The 21,783-nt window shown below is 40.4% G+C and overlaps 2 protein-coding genes across 2 annotated transcripts in view; one reads left to right on the top strand and one right to left on the bottom strand.

Annotated features, from left to right (window-relative positions):
* POC5 (POC5 centriolar protein) overlaps positions 1-848 on the top strand; it is a 17,035-nt gene extending 16,187 nt beyond the window's left edge. The window contains exon 10 of the mRNA XM_010187245.1: positions 466-848. Within this exon, the coding sequence (XP_010185547.1) occupies positions 466-615 (150 nt within the window). The 3' untranslated portion in view covers positions 616-848. The remainder of the gene's footprint in view (positions 1-465) is intronic.
* A 1,376-nt stretch (positions 849-2,224) lies between these two features.
* ANKDD1B (ankyrin repeat and death domain containing 1B) lies at positions 2,225-21,305 on the bottom strand. Its single transcript, XM_010187244.1, has 13 exons — positions 21,261-21,305; positions 19,922-20,020; positions 19,732-19,836; positions 17,867-17,965; positions 16,720-16,818; positions 14,880-14,978; positions 13,885-13,983; positions 12,823-12,921; positions 9,113-9,211; positions 6,314-6,409; positions 3,433-3,631; positions 2,593-2,724; positions 2,225-2,283 (listed from the first exon to the last, which is right to left on the bottom strand). The coding sequence occupies exons 1-13, from the start codon at positions 21,303-21,305 to the stop codon at positions 2,225-2,227; spliced, it is 1,329 nt and encodes a 442-aa protein (XP_010185546.1).
* Between the last annotated feature and the right edge of the window lie 478 nt (positions 21,306-21,783).

The raw sequence follows: 21,783 nt of genomic DNA, 5'->3' as shown, positions 1-21,783 counted from the left end.
TTATTGCAGTAAGGTGGCTAGGTTTTTTGTGAGAAAAGTAATTGTTAAATAAATGTAAACCCATTCCTTTCAGACACCAGAGACCTTTCAGAGACTTCCTCATAGCAAATACTGAACTTCAAAAGGAATGGTAGCATGCTTAAATTGGCACTACAGAGGAAAATTCTGAACAATTTGGAAAAAAAACCCCAACAAACTAAACCTGAAATAAGATTGAAGTGATAAAAGGTTAGGGTACCTAGTTAACTGGAAGTTTAGCACTTTGTTCTAAAAAGTATATTACAGATAAGGAAGGAAAAAAATTTCTCATTCTGTTAAAGTAACACCATTTTTTTTTAATTGGAGAAGTGTATTTCAGTTTGCTGGGTTGCAAGTCTTTCTGTTTAAACTGCAGCTCACTTAGAGCTATTTTAATGTCATTCTTTTGTACCATGAAGTGTTTTGATGTATCTTATTACTTTTCAGCAAACCATATCCCAAGCCACTGCTGCTAAATATCCTCGAACTGTGCTCCATTCTTCTGGTTCTACCACTTCGAGACCTGCAGGACAAGTTGGGCGAATGCTTCAGGGTCAAACTCATACCAGTATTCAGTCAATAAAAGTTGTTGACTGAGTGAGAAGCTTTCTCACTGGTGGGGGTTTTTATCGAGGTACAATTTAAACCTCTTCCCAGACTTCTCAGATTTTAATTAGCAAGGCCTAAAGTATGTATCATGTTTTTACCCTTTTCTGGAAAAAAAAAATTAAAGTGCTTTTATAGTAAACATCTGGAGGGGGAAAAAGAACTTGAAATGTTGTTCTACCTCCAAACTATTTGAGCAGTGATTTTATTAAGATAAACACTTTTAATTTAAGGAATCTTTTACACACTTTTAAATAAAGGATGGAACATGATTTTTTCCTGAATCTTTGTTTAGTTCCAATGTTACTAACATCTACTTTCAAGTGAAAATTATTTTTTTTTGTTACATATGCTTTAAATTGCTTCTGCAACTAACTGTAGCTGACATGCATTTTAATTATATCCTACAACAGCATACTTTAATGAAGAGTAACAGGGTGGTAGTCTTCACACCCAGGATGCGACCTGGGCGAGGTGAGGTACTGAGTCCATCAGATTGGTAAATATTCTCATTTTTCAAGATAATGTTGCAGAAGTTGATGTGATCTTAGATCCCCAATTCCAAAACCTGAGGATTTTGCGAGTATGTTCTTCATATTCCTTTGATGCTTTGCAACCATGTCAAAACAGGTTGCACACAAGAGGGCAGTCAGGCATAAGACTTCAGAGTAAGATACGGATCATCATTTTTTTAGCACAAACAATAAGATTTAGTACAAATTAATGCTAACTATATAGAGATAGGCAAGCCAATTCAATTCTTCCATTACATGACAAAACTATTGCTATTTTCTTATAGAGACTATGAAGATAGACATTTTACAAAATTTTTCAGATGTGAAATCCATTCAATATTGAGAAAACTTTTAAACATGTTTAGCAAGACACTACTAAATATTAATTCAAGACGTGAACAAGAAATAGGTAAATAATTGCTAAATGTTTTAAACATTGAATGTCAAATGTTCTTTTTTTTGAGTATGTATAGAAAGTTATGCCATGATAGAAAATTCTGGAGCCAGCCACACATGATTTTAGACATGACAATTTCATGTGTTTTCACTACATAAATCAAATGCTGAAGAACAAAGACTTGTCCTAATGCTAGCACTAATTAAGAGAAAAGCCCTTTTTCAGACAGGGACACTATATACAAACCTGAATCCCAGATGAGACTATTTCTGGAAGTGTTGATTTATACATATAGTTTTCACTTATTAAATTCAATTTCTTTCAGGTAGAAAACATCTCATTTACATTTCATGTCAAACACAAAATACCTTAATTTGCAGTTCCAATACAGAATTAGTATTATCAATGCTAAGCCACATGTAGAAATTGTAGGGAGGTGGTTCTTGCTTAGCAGTATAGTCATAGATTACCGGCCATCCATTCACTCTTAAATTCTTTAAATCATTGTATAGCAAAGGTACGAGAAAGAACTAACCAATATTTTAGGAGTGCAAGTTCTTCTAGCTTGGAAGAAGTCATACAACTTCAAAATAGGTTTTTATTTTCAGAAAATGTATTATTTGTATTTGAAAGTCACTTTCCATCTGGCATGTAAGTCCATCATATGTGCCATGTTTTACTAATGCACTCATGAAACTGCACATTTTCTGGAGTCCATGCCAGTGCTACTTGCAGCTCTGATCTTCTCTGTAAAGTAAGAGGAGAAAACATTTGCTTGACTGCTCTACTTTTAACAAGGTCAGACTAATCTAAGTGAAGGACAGCAAATCACATGTTTGCAGAACAAAGAACGGAGTTTGCACATTTTTATCTTCCTTTAGAAATCTCAAGTCTCACTTAAACTCCCTTTTTCAAGCACCCTCACTGCCCACTAAGGCTGGATTCCCAGAAAAGAAGAGAGTGTCTTCCAGCTCCACCATGGTCACACCTTCACCCAGCACCAGCAGTCTCACAGAAGACAATGTAATGTGTTCTGTATGCCACAGCACAACTTACCAGCTAAAGGCTGAAATCCTGCTTCCACCAGATTTTCATAGATATGCTTGACAGGATTCTGATGAGCCAGCAAAGTACCATGTAACCAGATGAGTAACATTCTGTTTCCATGTTCCTTATAACTTTTTTCCCCTATGCAATACACAAAGCATTTGTCTGTTCCAATGTTGGAAACAGTGTATTTTGTACTTTTGCACTTCTAGAGTTCCAAGAGGTTTTAAAACCTACTTATTTACTCTTATTTGCCTTTCTCACCTAGAAGCAAAATGAAGATTGAGACTTACAAAGGTCAGAAAATAAAATAATCTGCTTTTATCCTAAGGCTACTGTAAAGCAAGGGGCAAAGCTAATAGATCTTAAAATCAATCTTTTCCTTTCATTTTTGCTCAACATGTAGAAAAATACCCAGGAGTAGTAGTAAACAAGCACAGTGCGTGCTATAGAAATAGTGCTTTCCCAGTGCCTCAGTTTCTGAAACCAGAAACTGCTGTTTCCTGGCAGATGTGAAAACAAGTGTGAACAAGGTCTTCCTCTGTCACAAGGTTCCCCAGATCCTCACTTGCAGTGTGACCTGCAAGACTGTTCCATGCTGCTCACTGCTCCTATTTTTTATTTCAAAGATGAAGGTTCTTTCAGGGAGAACCAAAGTGGCCTGTACTTAACAGCACTGCTTCCCAGGAGCCAGGGACAAGGCTTGTATCCATTCACTGATCTTTTTCATAATCTAAGTAAGAGCAGTATCGCCAGTGTATATCTCTGATATTCACACAGTTTAAGAAGCAACTCTGCCATATGCTTTCATCGCTTAGGTATTATGTTTAGTCATTCAGATATTGTTACCTGTCCATTGTTCTTCAATAGCTTTAATTTGTTCATTCGTGAACTTCCAGAACAGGGCCATTTTTTTCCATTCCTGGGGTTTTAACTGGTTGTATGCTAGGTTCCACAGGGAGGAACGGATTTGCTTGGTCTGTGTACTATGATCCTGTTTGAAGGACAGGCACAAATCTGACCCATCATCGCTATGAGGTAGATGTTCCTGAAAAAGAAAGTAGATGATAAATTCTGTATTGAAGCTGGGAACCTTTGCTTAGCAAGCATTGAGCACTGGGTCCTGTGCAGCCACATGTAGCTACTGAGAGGTGATTTTCTCAGTGCAGGTAAAGGAACCGTGTTTGGCAAGTAGAGCTCTTTGGAAGATGTCTTAGCATGGATGATGTTACATGTTACTACCATCTTAGTAGCAGAACAGAAACGAAGCCCGGTGTCTATTGCTATGTCTTGTTAATCTAAACTAAAAATAAACTACTTTCTTTCTCTGGCACTTAATACACAATAGCAAGTAACAGCAAGTACTATGCCAGTACTACCTGGCTCTGTCTACTTTATATGTCATGTTTTGAACAGGGTTGGGTTTCAACCACAGTTCTTACTTTACCCTTGCTTCTTGAAGTGCCAGCCTTTCCCTGAGGGTGGCATTGCATGGCACTTGCTCAAGCTGTTCCTTCCTTTGCCCCGTCAGCTCAGTCAGGCTGAAGCAGGGACTACCAGGTCATTTGATGGCAGCATGAGCCTTTGGGTTTAGCATGCAGAGCCCCATTCAGCAAAGACCAAGTACCAATAAGCACATGCACATTGAACCTGTATCTACTTTTATTGCCTGCATGAGCAAAATCAGATAGATACCAAAACAGCAAACATTTTGTCTTGCAGACTAAAAGTGATGTTGCTACTGTGAAGTGATGTGGTTGCTCCTCGTTTAGGTATGTCTGCAAAAGTCACATCTAGCAGTGATTTCAGCCGTAGCTGAGTGGTGCCCAGGGAAAAGCCTCATTGCTAGTGTAGGTATGCTCAGACCACATTGATATTTCATTTTGTTTATGTGCCAGTCCTGTTTTAAATCAGTCTCGAAAGTGAAAAACATCTTCAGACAGTTGATATAGGATTACAAAGCAGATACTAAGCAGAAAAAAAATTGAAATGGCAGCATACCACATTTGAAAAGTGCTAAGCATAAAATACTCAATTCCAGATTACATTCGGAAAAATACAACAAGGTTATTTTCTAATAAGAGAGTCTTGCAAGAAAAAAAAATCTTAGTTCAATAACTAAGCACTGTCATGTATGTTTGATTACATCTTTCTGGTGCAGAGTATTTCATGCTTCCTGACACATGCAAGTAAGATTTAGGACATTCTGGCAGACAGCTTCAGACTCTCTGGTTCACTATTTCTCTTCTGAGGTTTAAAAACCTCAGAGAAGACAGACAAACAAAACCAACCACAACAAAAACACCACAAGCAAACAAACAAGAAAAACCCTTTTTTCTCCTCCCTTTGCAGTAGCACAGCTTCTCTTTGCTGCTCATTGTGTGGGCAATGGCAGAGTGGGACAGTAACAGCAGCCCTCAAATCCAGTCAAAAACAGTCTGGGCAATGTTAGGGCAGGGTTAGGTAGAAGCAGTAAAGAGGAAAAAAGGCAAATGGGGGAGAACAGGACACTCGCACATTAGTATCATGCATTTTCTCACAGCAACATGACATTTCCTTTTGTAACTAAGGCCTTATCACAGATGGTAAGTCAGCTCAATGTAACAAAACAACAGTTCTTACAATAATGGTTAAAAATGTAGTTTCCTATATGGTAACACCACCTGAACAATGTTATATTCCATAACTAAGATCTAAGTTGCTCTCAAAGACTGTACTTTTAGCTTCAGTTAATGGGATAAAAACACTTAAGCTTCTATTTCCCAGCATCTGTGGAGCTCTTGCAGAAAACTATCTGCTTAAACATCTTTTCTTCTCCTCAGTCAATTCAGCAAACAGTGTTAAGAAGTTAGGAGAATTATGGGCTCATGCTGTCAGACTTGTTACGTCTTCTCTGGCAATAGATGACTTCACTTCTAATTCCCCTTTAAACCAAAGAAAGACCCATTTGGGCTGAGTGAATTTCAAGGCATGTCTCTGGGCCTTAGCAGCAGCCCAGCTCCAAATACTCCTTTGTTTTTCAGAGATACTAGCTTAGCTGTTCTTGTTCAGACACTTGCCACTTACACAGCATGTACAGATTCATAAGTGACATGGGATAATTAATGTGGGCCAAAATGACTGTCATCACTTCAATACCTCTGACACTCAGCCATTTAAGGAGAAACTAAGCAGCCTACATTTAAATAACAACTAGAGAAAGAAGGTTAAAAATCCAATCAGGTCAATCTCAGCTGTGTCCTTCACAATTGTTGCCTGGTTATTTTCAATTTCACTGACTGCATTTTATAATTAATACACATTAAACAAAGGAAGGAGCTCCTGCCAAAGCAGCTGAGCTCTTATTAGCAAAGGAGTGGTAAGCCACCTGCAGTCATCCATTACAGAATTTGCTGTACTGAAGAAGACACAGATCAGCATGGATTCAGGTTATCCTAGCCCTGATGCTGAAGGCACAGGATTTATTTGGGTCAGAATTTCTCTCCATCCCTTTATCTCTGTTTGTAGAGCAAGATGCAGGAAAACTATGTGATCTGCTTACAATTCTACAGCTAGTCAGGAGCAAAACCTGGATGGGGTAGAGACCTTCCTGTTCCCAGTCCTAACTTCAATTTATCAAGGCCAGTCTTGCTGCCTGCCGAAAGGAACCACCTCAGGCAAAAGGCACTCCAATGTCAGAATCAGCTTTTCCCTTACAGTTCTACTCAGTGTAACTAAAGATGTCTCTTACCTGTTTCATGGCATAATACCTTTCTGCCTTAATGATCATATCTCCAATGAGGGCATGATTGCTCCTTGATGCCACAGCTAATGCAGTTTTTCCATGCTGAAACCAGAGATAGTAGATAAAAGGATAAGATTATCATAGAAGAAACACAGGAGCTTCATTTACAGAGCTGCATCCCCTTTTTTTTTTCCAAGTAAACATATTACTACAATGTTATTGCTTCAGGAGGATAGCTACAATCAAAGTTCTCTGCTTTACGTAAGCTGTATACACTCAGTCCAGAGGTGGTGAATTTTCTTCTACATTGAAATCCCCCTAAAGAATTTCTGAGGAACAGCTGCTTTCAGAGACCTGCACTCAGACTGCTGCGTACTTCATACCAGCTTGCGCTCTCTGGTCACGACTTCCAAGTTCATGCAAGCCCAGTCATCCACAGCCTGAAAACTACCACAGATACAGTTCATTCCCATGTTATGATTAAACTGGCAATTCAGATGGATAGGCTGGCAAAGTTGGAAACCTCCAACTTTAAGGGCGAACCTGTGTTTTGTTTTGGATGGTAAAAGAAGCTGGCTCACAGAATTAAAAGAGGGTGTGGGAATGACTTTCTCATGACAACTGAAGCGAGCAAAACTGAAGGTGATGTTTCATGGGTACTACAGGCAGCCAAGGGAATTAAAAGCCATTGCTTTAATTCCAGCTTCAGAGGACTGCTCAGTCTATCTGAGCCCATCTCCGCTATCAGTACTTTGATGTAAAGGCACCTCAGTGGCTCTGCAGGGTTCTGTCTGCAATTGTCTATTTTCAGCAGACTTGGACTGAGTGGAACTGCTTCTGATTTAAATATTCAGGGTATTCTCCACATATCAAGTGCTAGGTGTTCTAGAAAATTAGACTTAAAAGAAGCCAACCCCTTAATTAGAAAGTTCAGTAATTAAATCATAAGGCATTTCAACTTTCCAGCTATTAAAAAATTCCCTAATATATACCTTTTGAGTTCTACCTCCTCACTCTGCTCAAGATCATTCTAATTAGCCTGTTTTCAGAAAAACATCACATTGGAAGCCAAGGCATTTGTATTTCACAAGATCTTTATAGCACAGACATGTTTTATATGTGAAGAGTCCAGAGACCACAAGACATCATTGGGTCCCATCTCTGGAAAGGTGCTCTGCATTTCACAGGGAGATGGAGGGGTGGGTAAAGGGGGTGTTTTCTGCCCTCCTGTGCTAGTGCAGACACTGCTGGCAACCTACGTGTACATGTAGCATGGCAGTCTAGCATACAGGGAGCACTTTGCACTATCACAAGCAATGACAATTTTGTCTGCAGAAAGGAAGAGCTTCCAAGAGAGCATTTCCTGAGCTGTAACAGCTTGCAACTCACACAGATGCATGACATGCTCCTGAGGCTGAGGACTTATGCTGCTGGAGGACAGAGACCAGGAAAACACTGTACAATTAAAGCAGCCTCCCCTTCTCCCTGCTTACTGTTCAGTGAGGAACGTTTTTGGTATCTCAGCACTAACTTGGTTCAAAGAGGGTTGTACTTGCAAATGTTCCCAGCAGTGGCATGGCATCAGGGGTCATTCAGCAAGCAGGCAAGGGAAAAACTACTCCAGGAAATAAAAGCAGAACTTGTGCTGGCTCAGACCCATATTCTCATAACATGCCCTGAACTCTGTCAACACTGCTGTAATACCAGGGCACTATCCAGCCCAAAGGCTTGCAGGTGCTTAAGGTCAAAACTGGCAATAAGAAGTAATTTTTTGTGCCTGCCTTTGGCATACAAATAGATAGAGACAATTTTCCAATGGCTAAGGCGCTGTCTACAGCGGACAAGACCTCATTCTGGGTTAGCCCATATGAGAACTGCAGCTCTCCAGCTACTGTAGGCAGGACTCAGAATGGGAAGGCTTAACTGCAATGCAACATCTTACCTCAGCCTCCTGAAACACATCAGCCATGTTACCTGCACTCACAGCCCTAAGCCTCATATCAGGCTAGAGAAAAAAGGGATGATCCTAGTCCATAAAGCTTTACCTCTCATCAGGACAGTTTTGTGCATGAAAATTACTTTTTAAAACAACTAATAAGCTACATTTTGCTCCATGGTAAACATAAAATCTGTCATTTGAGTCAAGCAGGAAACAATATAATGGTAACAGCATAAAAAGGGGAAGCTTAATCTTGCAGGAATTTAGCAAAAGTTTTAAAAACTGGATTTGGTACTTTTCAAAAGCACTTCCCTGGAGACTCTTTGCTTTGGTACTTCTTCCAGCCATTGCCATGCCTTACCTCAGTCTTTCCAGGCTGAACATCAGCAACAGGGTCTAAGCACCGACCTGAATGATCTGGGACAGCTTCCTAGGAACACAGCATCATCATTTCCAGATGGCCCAGCATCCCAAAGGCCACACTCACTATCGCTGCTATTAGTGAAGCTGGCAGTGCCTGTGCCTCTCCTGGCAATGAACTGTGGGTGCACAGTTAAAACAGCCACTGACTGTTTTCCGCTCCGTAAGCCTGGTCTTTTTTTTGATCAGAGGCCTCTGGCAGCAGGGTGTACCCTTCAAATTATGGAGCTTGGAAGTTTTACAGCTCTTCACTAAAACCATTTCAGATCTCTGCAAGCTGCAGGTTTGTGGCAATATTAAAAAGAAACTTCCTTTGTAAAAACTAACAATTAGCTTTAGCTAGGAAAGACAACTGGCAACAAGTGCTTCTTCCATCTCTAGGAAGAAGGTTATAAAACAAAAAATAAAATCACATAATCCTTTCATGGCTGAGGAATGCAATCTACCTTATCCGTGGTCTTGAGATCACAGCCTGCCTTCAGCAACACTTCCACCAGCTCCACATTGCCAAGATCAGCTGCCAAATGTAAAGGGGTTTCCTGCCTCTGGAATTAAAGACACCAAATGAATACAATTAGCCAGACTCCCTCTTAGAAGCAAAGTGCTCACAATCTCAGTCTACAGAAGATTCACTACAAGAGATGGCCTTGAGTAGAAAACATCAAACAGAATTAAATCGTTTAACTTTTGAGTGATCTAACTGCCAGGTTTTTTTCAGGCAAACAAGAGAGCATCTGGGTTCTCTGGAGGAAAACCAGGCAGGAGTTCCAGCTGGCTCAGGGAGACATTGCTGTCCTGCCCTGTTGGAGTCTTCATGAACTAAAATGGATATGATTATATAGAGTTCTATGGCTTGGAATCACCACCTTAAGAATTCTGTAATTTAGAAAGACCGCCTTAAGATGACACAGGGTTAAAGAAAAAGAAAGTACGACGATGCGGCAAGAGAACGACCCACAAGTAAACCAACGGGAAGCGGAAGTAAACCAACCTGACCTGGATGTGGGCGGTGACATGTAAGATAGTAACCAATCATGTATTAGCTTAGATAATATGGACACATATATGTAACCAATAGAAATGCTTATGTAGCGTGACTAAGGGATTTTGGACTATAAAAGCGCAGCCTCTGATAAAATAAAAGTCTTCGATTTATAACTCTTATAGAGTTGTCTCGGAGTCCTGTGGTCGTCTTGCACTGCCCCTCTAATGTTCTGCAACCTAATGAGCGCTCTCTCTTCCGTCTTTCAACAAGGTGTTTTGGACAGAGTGTTCCATGCAACTGCCAACCCTCACCCATACTATCCTCTCAAGTAATGTTTTCCCTGCTGAAATTCATGCAGAGACAGCTGTTCACCCATCATTTTCAACAGTACGTCGTGCCACAGTCGACAATGGGATTTGTTAACCAGCCCTGCCACAAAACGAGGATACATAGCAGAAGTCTACCTGCTCTATAATGGGTTCAGTGTACCTTAAACCACACACACACACACAAAAGGAGAGGGAAAAAGGCATTAAATAAAACCAAACCATTAACAAGAAGTACACCTAAAGGGGAACTCAGCTTCAAATCTAATTTTTGGGTCTGAAATGAGAACTGTGTAGTCTCTACACAGCTGCATGTACCCAAAGAAAACCTATTTATTTATTTATCCTTCTACAGAATATTAAAATAAGACATTCCAGATGTCTGTGGGTGTAATGCAGCAAAAAATAAGATATGTTGTCATTTGTGGAAGCCCTGCTTATCTGGGTGTGTCTCTTAGCATGTTTCAAGTGGCACAGCAGCCTTTTAAGTTGAAGGTTTTGTGCTTGTGCTTGTCTGATGTTGCAAAGCTACATTCTGTATGTCTGGTTAGAGAACATTTTTGGCCTTCAGATCTTAAAGGTTCCAGAGCCAAACACCAAGACCAAGAAACACCAGCTGCAGGGTTCCACATCCGACTCTCTAATCAGTCTTTTTGGGAAATGCTGATTACTATGATCACATGAGCTCATAAATTCCCCCCCAACAAGATATCCTACTTTCTTTTCCGCAGTAATTTAGAGACACGTATGTAGCTCTTATATGTAACTTCAGACATGCTAGAGACAAAGCACAAAACTTTTCTAAAAGGTGTGTTCAAGAAGTTTACAAAACTGTCTACTTCATGACAGAAGAGCTTATCATACTTCACTCCAGTCACAAATTACTGTCTCTACCTCCTACAAAAATGTGTATAAATTAATCTTTAGCAATACCATGTTCAATGGGAAGGGGCAAACTACAGATTTCTCAAAGACCAGTCCTTGTTACTGTTGTGGGGAGTATCCTCACCTGTCACACAGGAGAACAAGGTGTATTTCCCAGCAGGGAGCCCCAGTGCCCAATGTGGGCAGAATTGTTGACAGAACAGGTGGGACACTGTTGCCACAGCTGAGATGTCGGAGCAGTGAAGAGGGGAAAGGAGATTCTCTTTGAAGCACCACAGCTGGCAGGCTGGTCTATACACAGCTGGTGCCCCAATGTCTGCCCAGTTCATTAAGGCCAAGTTGCCAGTGAACAAAATACATGAGCTCTGTACAAACTTCTGCCACACAGACTACGAGCACTGGATGTCATCTGGATCTTTGGAAGTCTGGTTCTTGGCGAGATCACTGCAGACCACCTCCATTAACACCCTCACATATTGGATACCCTCTTCTATGATAGCCTACTTGCCTTTCTGGTTTACAACATCTTTGAGGAGATACAGTGCCTGCATGCTCGATGAGATCCACCTCCAGAGACTTGCAGGTCACTGCCTCCCTTCTGATCCGTTTGTCAGTTCCACAGTCCGTAGAGATGAACGCCAGCTGCTGGGCTCCCTCATCCTGCTGCCTATCTTGTAGATTGTGCAGGGATAGGGACCAGGTAGTTTCTGCCTCTTTTGTCATTCCGGTCTCTTCCCTCTCCTGTTCTGCTGCAGGCCAGGCTGCCTCTTCTGACTCTTCCCCCTTCCACACCTCAGCAGGAGCTTCTGCTTCTCTTACCAAGCTGACATCCACCTTCCACATTTCTGCTTAAGTACAGGAGAAGCAACTATTATACTTGAGGGTAGAGTCTTGGGTTAAACCATTCCATGTGACTTCAGATTAAGTGACCTTCTCAGTGTCCATATGGATGGCTTTAGATCAGCAGACCTTCTTAGCATCCCTTTTTGTACTCCTTGAGCAGGAGACTCTCTTTCTCTTTTGAGAGCGCCAGCTGGCAGCTCAGTTGGCAGGGGCCAATTGTATTAACAAGCGGGTTCCATACAGCAAAAAAAAGGGATCAATCAAGCCAGCACAAAAGTAAATGCATCACACATCTTCTGGCCTTCCACAGTGTAAGATACCCAGTACCCATGGGGATTAGCAGTGGTGGAGGTGGTCTACAGCAAACTGGCCAACAACCGATGCAGCCTCCAAGCAGAGGCAAAACAATTCTGGTCAACGCGGGGCAAACAGATACTGGCATCCCTGGGTGGGCTTAAACCACCAACCTTTCGGTTAACAGCTGAATGCTCTAACCAATTGTACCACAGAGACCTATGACATTATTTCTTGTGTGATGTTGTATGGTGTGGAGCATCACTTTGGTCAGCTCTGGTCACCTGCTTGGCTGTGTCCCCTCTCAGCTCCCTGTGCACTGGACTATTCACTGGAGGAGCAAACTGTGAAACATAGAATGCCTTGGTACTATGCAAACACTGCAGCAACAGCTAAAACACTGATGCCTTACCAGCACTATTTTGGTCACAAATCTAAAACAGAACACCATAAGGGCTACTATGACAAAAATTAACTCCATTCCAGCCAAGTGACATTCTGCACTGGGTTGCCCTCTGAGATCAATACCACTGAGACATTTCTGTCACTTTTTATGCATGAATTGTAACACTCAAACAATAAATTAATCCAAAAATTTTCTGATTATATAGCATTTTTCTATCCTTATCTTGCAGAAACAATACTAGCACAGCATGTATCAGTGACTAATATATGAATATACACACAAAACTATAAGGAGGGAACTGCCTCTTTCTTCCTATTCCTTTGTAGCCTGAGCTTGTAAGAACAAAAATATTTCAAGCAAAATCCCTGTAATCTTGTCCTTACCAGTGAAGTTATGTCAATTACCAGTTTTTCTTACGTGATTTAAAGAGTTTATATCATGATTGGCATCCAAGAGACTTTTTACTACTGGTAGATGATTATGGATGACTGCTAAATGGAGAGGAGAATTCTTCTGCTGTGGAGGGAAAATAATAAACTATTATACTTTGGTACATTATTAGAAGTTCATTGAAACAAAGAAAGAAGTTCTTATTAAAATCCACCCCTTGCAAATATGATACAGTCTAGCAGAGGTTCAAGACTGCAGTAAGCACACCTTGAGGCGCGGAGTTATGACAGGAATGGAAGCCTGCAACATCTACAGCAGCAGGTAAATACAGCTGAGAAACCTGAAAACGTTGAGTGCACGGGGTGCACTCAGTGTCACCACTTAGGAACGTGGCAAGGCACTCCTTTTACATATCCATACCTGGGGTGTGCCACTAACCTTGGCTGACAATAGAGAGGCTAGGGAAATACTTCTGTTCTCTCAGAAAATTGGATTTGCCCTTAGTTGAATAGGCTGGAGACAGATTAATTCTGTATTGGGTAAACAGAAGTCAAAATCCACTTTCCAAGAATAATCTCTTGTCACATATTGCTGCTGGAAATAGTCTTCATGCTAAACTGACTTACTGTCATATTTATAAAAAGCAAATTACAGCTAGAAAGAAATTAAGGGTTTTTTTATTTAAGTGATTACTCATGAAAATAACTGGGGCACAGGTCCAACACCAGTCACAATCTAACTATTAGATTGGAAAGATCACTTTGCATGTTGAACATTTGACCCATCAATTTCTTGTTAAATACAGGTAAAAATTAATTTCATAGCAGTGCCATTCACCAGTGCCAGACAGCAGTTCATTAGTGTCTTTCTAACCCACAGCCATTTCTTCAAGTCAACAGAAAAATAAAGCAAGCTTTTATGCAAAGCTGCACTGGAAATGTTTCCAAAACCTAATTTACAATTTTATGGGAAAAGAAAAAAAAAAAGGGAACTAGTCAGTGTCATTCAGCTGCCTGTATTCCCAAAGAAGGTCATAAGAGACAGGACATCCTGAAGAGCAGCAGAACAGTTATACTGCTATACACTCACCTTGGGTTTAGGGACCAGGTCAATATTATTATCAATCAGGAAAGTGACCAAGGATAGATGTCTATTCTGAATTGCAATCTGCAAAGTACTGCTGCTGTTCTGAAAGAAATGTTATGGACCGCAAAAACTGACATTTTAGTTGCTGGAAAAACAGCACTAAACAGAGCTATCAATACCAGATAACCTTCCATTTAAATTTGTGTTATTATCCCCTCCCAAAAAAACCCTCTCCCTTTCATAAAATGTTATAAAATGAAGTGGAGCAGCTGTTAGTGTGATGTGCTTTTGTAAATACTTTGGTATTTGGGACTTCCCATTTCTACTATATCACAATGGACATGCTAAAAGCACCAGTATTTGACAGTCCTTTTCAATCTCTCTTAAGAAAGAGATAAATCAGCATTGTCAGCCATCCTGCACCATAGGCAACAACAAAGCCAACATCAGTCCTAATCTGTTCGTTCAGTTTGCCCTTTAACAAGCAAGTACAGTCACATTAACAAACTTCTAAGAATACATCAACAGAAAATGCTGCTAAAACAAATAAGCTCTCAGTCCCCTGGAATCAAAAACTTCTCACAGCAGGCAAGTCAAGGCATTCAACAGATGTGAGCTGGACTGGAGTCCAGGAACCAGATGTAGAGAACAGGTTTCTCATAAGTTTAGTCATGTAAGCTGCCAAAAATGAGGATTCTGAATTACCCTAGCTGTTTACATGTCCTAGTCGTATGTTCTACTATTGGCCATACAGTAAATAAAAAAGCTCTATCACAGTACTCTGTCAAATAAATTTATGCTATATTTCTTCCACATCAGTTTTATTCTGTTAGCACTCTCAACATTCCCAATTCTATTTTATTAATTGATTTCTTTTTTTACCTTTTTTACCAAGGAGAGCAAATATACTGTTAGTACACACAGAAAAGAAGATAAGGTCCTTCCCACAACCGAGGATGTCCCAGTACCTGTGTGCTGGAGGGAGAGTGTGTACATACGTGAGTTAAAACATTGATGTAACTCCCTGCTTCCAGTAAGAGTTCAGCACATTTTTCATGACCTCCTTTGACAGACAAATAAAATGGTGTTTCTCCATTCTAGACCAACAAAGAGAAAACGTCTGTTCCAATTTCAACCACTTGACTATAAGGCTGTGACACAAAACAGGTTAGTTCAATCAGACTCATCCAGCTCAACAGAAAAGGGGACATGGTCACAAAAGAACACAATCTAAATTATCCTAAATTAACACTTAAATGAAATGGTAACTTACCAACACTTAAGTGACATGTGACATTTGTGTGGACAGATGTACGTTAAGGTTTACAACACAGATAACTATTTAATAAATGTTACCCATGCTCTGTTCAAAGAAGATTGCTAGCAACAGGCAGAGAAACAAAGACGGTGGGTAGAAATTGCTGCCATTCAACACCAGGCAACACCACTAGCATGCTAGCACATACCATAAGTACCAATTTCAGTCAGTTCAATGCCATGGATTTCTGACTAATTCCCAACTGCAGTGCTAGTTATAAGGAGTGCTTCAAGCAGAAATAATCCTGTTACATATTTGTTTCAAATCTCACCCCAAAAAAGTCTCCACAACAAGACTCAAAATAAATTACATCAGCTGCACAACTATTTAATCCCTGCTTCTCAACTCCTAAAATACACAAAGGTTTACTGAAAGTTACTCTAGTGTTTCGGTATTCACAGAAGCATCAATAAATCCTGAACTTTCTTTCCTTAAACTTCCGCTACATTTTAGTCTGGTAAGCTTAATATATTTTAGTGCTTTGCTCATGCTGTTTATCCACAGACCAGAGCATTTCCAGCAGGACACACCACTAGCCATAGCAAGGCAGGGGCACAAGCAGTACAAGCTTGGTGTTCAGAAGCAATGTTGTTAGACCAGGTTTGGAAACCTGAAGGCTTCACATCTCCAGACCTGCACATCTGGAAATGAGAAGTTGGATAAGAGAAAACCCTTTGATCCATAAATCTGTTGCTGACTAAGGCAGAGGAGGGCCTTGTCTAGGAGTGGGTGTTCCTTACTCATTTTGCCTGCTGGGCCAGCAGAACAGACCATCAACCGTACGGTAGGTTCCCGCAATGGGCGTGGCAGCCCACAAGAAAGTGAATTAACTTGCCCAGTTCATTACAGCTGCCACACAGAAGACGCAAGGACCCCTTGCAAATCAAGAACACTGAGTTGAGTAGTTAGTGTGCATTTCTTTCCACTAGCCCTAATTTAAGCCTTAAAATTAAGCTCATGAGCACATCAACTCTGGGATGCAACCTTCACAGCTAGTATGCAATTTATAACTGTGCTGATTGAGCTCACCAACACAAACCCGGGAAAGAAAAAGTGGGTAGACAGTGTCTGTAGCCAGTTCCGTGCAGACATTTCATATCAGGTGGTACAAATCTGACACCACTTTGCTAAGGAGCCTGTGATGGTATGTGCTGGGTGTGCATGTTGAACTGGATCAGCCTGAAGAGCTGCAGAGATGGTAAAAAGAATGGGATCATGTGGACAGGAAGTAAGGTGGAAGCTGGACCCTCCTGTTTCCTCTACCAGTAGTTATGCAAGGACATATAAGACAGAGGGGAGGCTATTGTGTGAGAAGCAGAGGACAGAGGAAGAGACCTGAAGGAGTTAATGAAGCTGAATTTATTAGAGGAGGGACAACAGAACAGGCCACAAAGGTACTAGAAAAGCAGCAGGACTAATGAAGTCTACTCAGTGCAACATTTATTCCTTTAAAATGCTATTTTTGAGTTGCGTTTTCAATTTTTTAACTTTATCTCCCTCATTAATTTCTGTGTCCTTACCTGATTGACATCATTAATTTGCTCCCACTGTTCGAGCAGAATTTCTACGACTTTGCTGTGACCATTTTTGGCTGCTATATGCAATGCTGTGTTTCCCTCCTTGAAATTAAAATGTCAAATAAGATATTTTAAAAATAAAATAGAATAAAGTAGAAACATTAAGTAAAAACAACATGCACTCAAACACAAAGCTTTTGGTCTTTCCATCCCTCTTTTACATAGGAGAAGGATCAGGCAGATTCACGTAGTATTTTCCAAGATTCAAACCAATCTGAAAGAAAACTTTTCATACGTATGCAGACATGACCTTGGTCTAGTTGGTTTTCTCATATTCTGAAAACTGCAGTGTATTACCAGTGAAAAAGACCTAAAATTTTAACTCCTAAAGAATGAATCAGAAGAAAAAATTGAGCCCTGTTTCCTACAAGGATGGAGACATCAAGCCTCCAAGAGCACCAATTTAAAGAGAAACAGCCAAAATGTAGTTAAGTACATATAGATGTGTAGTGGCTTTGATCCCAACATTACAACCTTCAACCTTCTTCACCATCAGTACAATTCCTTGACAGATAATTAAGAAAGAAAAACAGCACACCAGCAAGCAAATAAAACCGAAGAGGAAGTTAGATGATCCTAACCATCAAAGAAATGAGGGTCCAGAACAGTTTTAAGGTCAGAGCATTGCGGAGGTATTTCTGCATTTTGGGCAGAAAATCCAAATACATTCCAGGAGAAGATATGTTTGTTAATTGATGGTTACAGTGTGATTGCTTTCGGTGACCCATGAGACAAAGTGCTGCCCTGCCTCCTTATGTAATTTTAGGATCACAGCATTACTCCAATCACTGCTGCTTTACACATTCAGCCTGTTAGATGTCTGGGACAACACTGTTACGTAAATGCTGCTGATAAACTACTTAGCATATCAGAACTCCAGGTTGCACTGTAAGAACAGAAGTTCCACTGTCCTCCCTTAATTACTGAAAAACCATCCTCCTTGTATATTTGTTAGGCCAATGTGTATCGCTGCCAATGTGACATTTGAACAGCTTACTCACATCGCCTTGTTTTGTAGTAACTACATGGAAACAAAGTAACCTTAACAAGCACAGTTTCAAGTGTATGTCTGTGGAAAAGAAACCTTTACCTTGTCTTTTTCAGATGTAAACAGCTTCAGAGTAATCAAATTGTTTATCATGTCAACATGGCCTTTTTCAGATGCCAGAAGAAATGGCTTTTTACCTTTCTAGAAAACAATTATGGAAAGAAACACAGGGTTATTGATAGTAAAAATACTTTGCTTCCAGTTGCTAGATATATGGCATGCATACATGTATGTATGTTCTGCATAAAAATGTGTATGTCATATGACTAAGTAAAGCAACAAAAAGGTAGATATATACAAGAAGAGTAAGAATTTTTGAAAGATGCTATGTTTACTTAGTGTAAAAAAAAACAACAAACAAAAACCAAAACAGATTATACATCTTGCATGACCTGAAGAAAATATTTGAAAACTGTTTGGAAACAGTAACAAGGTAAAACACATGCTAAAAATATTTAATTCTTAATTTTTCTGAGTATGAAAATATTTTTCAAAAGAACTGCTTCCTTAAAAGTCTGAGGATGCTGAGAAACAGGCAGTAGTGAAATTGCAAGATTTACTTCCATGGCATAAGAAGTTCGATCTGAATTCTGCAAGCACAGACCAGAACCACCGTATCTCAGAAGTTTAATCCAGGAGGCCTGAATTTACTGCTGTACATTTTGGGGCTTTTTTTGGTGGTGCCTAAACTAACAAAAATTTTTCCAACTGTTTACAACTCAACTGCAGAAAGTTATCTTGGCATAAAACCATACCACTGGTCAGACAGCGGTAGTCTTATAGTGGCCTACATCAAATGTCTAAGAAAAAAATGCAAGCAACTAATAGATAAGTATGTAATAACCTCTACACAAAGAAGATTATTCTTCACCTTTCCTTTCCCAAGGCCTAAACCACAAAGGTTTGGATTGTTAAATTAACTCTGTTTTGCCAGCCTTGTCATGTGTAGAAGAAATTCAGAATTTTGTTCCATTGGGTCAATACAATTCAAGACTTGAAAAAAAGGATGGGGAGCTCATGCAAAGACAAAATATCCTACTTAGCTCAGTAAGCCTTCAAAGCAAGATCCCAACATTGTAGGAAGAAAAGTTAAAAACACAGCAAACCTAACAAGAACAAGGCCCTGGCACTGCTGCAGAGTTGGTGCACCTCTGTAGTTTGGCTGCACACAGTCTTATGTTCTAAGCTGGTGAAATATGCCCATGTTGGCCATAACTGGCAGGTTTTTGTAAAGGCAGGGGGCTGCAGGGGTGAGCTGTGTGGAAGGATGTCAGAGACTGCCCTATGCTGGTCAGAGCCACTTCCAGCTGGCTCCACAATGGACAAAACTGACCCACCACATGCCAGCACTCAACCCATCAGAGCAGCACATGATACCTCTGTGAAAATATATTGAAGAAAGGGTGGTCACTGCTACAGGGAGGAAGCACAAGGCGAGATGGAGGAGGAGACATGAGAGGACACAAGGGAGGAGGCACAGGAGGAAGTACACCCGCAGGGTGACTGCAGTCCATGGAAGAACCCTTTCTGTACCAGAGGTTAAAACAAAGAAACAAAGAGCAGGAAAAAAAAAAAAGGAAACTACTGTGGACTGATCCCAACCTCCTCTGCCTCCCATCAACTCACTGATGGGACTCGGCATCACATGTGTCAAAACCAAGGGGAGCAGGGAAGGAGAGGTGTCTGGAGCTCAGCAGAGGCAGGCAAAGAGGGACAAAAGGTATTTTCCCCCAAATGCTTGTCTGGCTGCTTGTCTTACTCATTTCTCAATACCCAAATCCATAATTAAAATCTTACATATTTGGCAATAAATGAAAATTCATTAAAATTTCCCAAGTCAAGATTGTTTTACCCACAAGAGATGCCTCAGGACATCAAACAAATAAACAGAAAGAAACATACTGTACCCCATCAGGCTTGTTCAAGTCATACAGATGGAGATCTTGGAGAAAATAATCAATTATTTTAACATTGTTGTTCTCAGCTGCAAAGTGCAGTACATTCATTCCTTCCTGAAAAACCATAAGTGACTCTGTAAGAACAAGTCTGATTTTTTTCCAATATAAGCATGTTGGTAAAAAATTGTCATCAACAAACCTCATTCTTAGCCTTTTGATCAGCACCCGCTTTAACTAGTTTTCGCATTATATCCAGATTTCCAGTCCAAGCTGCAAGATGAATCACTGTCAGACCATGCTTCAAATAAAATGATAAAGGCAGAAATTACCACGAAAATACCTCATGCCAGATTTCTTGAAATCATTTTTATTATTTCAGTGTATGAGTATGTTCTGCTCTGCAGGCTCTTAGAAAATCAGTATTAACACCTGGCAGTGTGAGTGGGGCTCATCTCAAATTAAGCTAAATGTCATGCATAAAGACCTAGCTAAACGTTCAGGCTGCCCCTTTTCTTGATAGATGTTCTGGCATCTTCAGAGAAGGATGGATCCCATTTTAAAATGGAAGAATTAAATACTACCTGGAAATTACTCCCTCTCCAGAAACCATGTAGATGGTTGACACTGTGTGTGGTGGATGATATTTCAGGTGATTATATATAATGACTATATTGCCATGAATCATGCCAATTTTCCAGTTAGCCCTCTTTTTTAAGGTTCTCTTTTCTTCTCTCAAATTCTCTAAAAAGTTCTTGTCTTATAGGGAGAAAAAAAACCCGTTAACATCTTAGAGCCAAAAGGAATAGAAAGAAGGAACTTCCAGCCAGTGTCTCCCATTGTGGCCACAGATCTCTCTAGCTTTTCCACATCTTTTCCCCTATTTGTGTGTGCTGTGTCCAGGTGCAGCATCGTAAATCATGGCTCATTGTGTGAAGTTCTGTATAAATACAAGACATTTGTACTTTGCCATAAAAGCGCTTGGTCTAAGAGATGGAGATGGAGGAACCTAAAGGAAGCAAGAGGGATCAAGGCACTTCCTTAGCAGTTACAACCCTTACCCCCTTTCTTCTCTGTAAATGATGAATAAATAGCTTGACTCCCATCTCTACTGGAGAACAGCAACAATTTTTATGCATGTTGGTATAACACTTCTGACAGCAGCATGCTTGCTGTGACAGAAACTTCAGGATACTACTCACAAACTGTTCACTGAGTAACAAAACTGTTCAGACTGGAAGAGGCTTCTGGAAGTCACCTTTCTACAGCCTCCTGCCCAAAGCCTGTCCCACTGGATCAGGTCGCTCAGGACCTTCTCCTGACAAGTTTTGAACAGCCTAAAGACTCCACAAACTCTCTGGAAAACCTGTTCCAGTGCTTGATCACTCTGATTTTTTTTCCTCCTTGAACCTAATTGGGACATTCTGTGTTTTAATTTGTGTCACTCATCTATCACTGTGAACCTCTGAGAAGAGTCTGTCTCTGTCTTTTCTATATTCTTCCTTGTGTAGCTGTAGACAGCCATAAGGTCTCCCCCTTACCATTCTCCTCCCAAGGCTGAGCAGATGCAGCTCATCATAGACCATGTGCCCTAGTTCTGATCATCCTAGGGGCTCTGCACTGGACTCCATCCAGCTTATGAATGTATTTCCTGCATCGGGGAGCTCCAAACTGGGCACTGCAAGCACAAATTGTGGTGGAAAACAGTGGAGGGTGATATGGAACATGCACCTGGTGCACAGGATACGAGAATAAAGCTGGGCTTGGGAAAAATTTGTGACTGTGTATCTTCAGTCTATTTCTTATCAATTGCAAGATAAAACTGATTGCCAGAGAGTACATGAATCACTGTCAAATACTGTATGTAATGTCATAATATTTAAGCTCTGAAAGCAAATTATGATGGAGTGTTTCCAATGGTCTTGCAACAAAGATAATTCATAACATCCAAGAATTAAAGATAGCTAATAATTAAAAGGTGATCCCTAATTAGAATAAGATTCTGAGTGTTTAATAGCAGTCCAACATGGGGGGAGGATCTGTATTTCCAATCTAGCTTCAAGG

This window comes from Mesitornis unicolor, unplaced genomic scaffold (assembly GCF_000695765.1).
Source record: "Mesitornis unicolor isolate BGI_N332 unplaced genomic scaffold, ASM69576v1 scaffold4666, whole genome shotgun sequence".
Lineage (NCBI taxonomy): Eukaryota > Metazoa > Chordata > Aves > Mesitornithiformes > Mesitornithidae > Mesitornis > Mesitornis unicolor.
The sequence above is the reverse complement of the archived record's forward strand: the minus strand, read 5'-3'. Positions and strand labels throughout refer to the sequence as shown.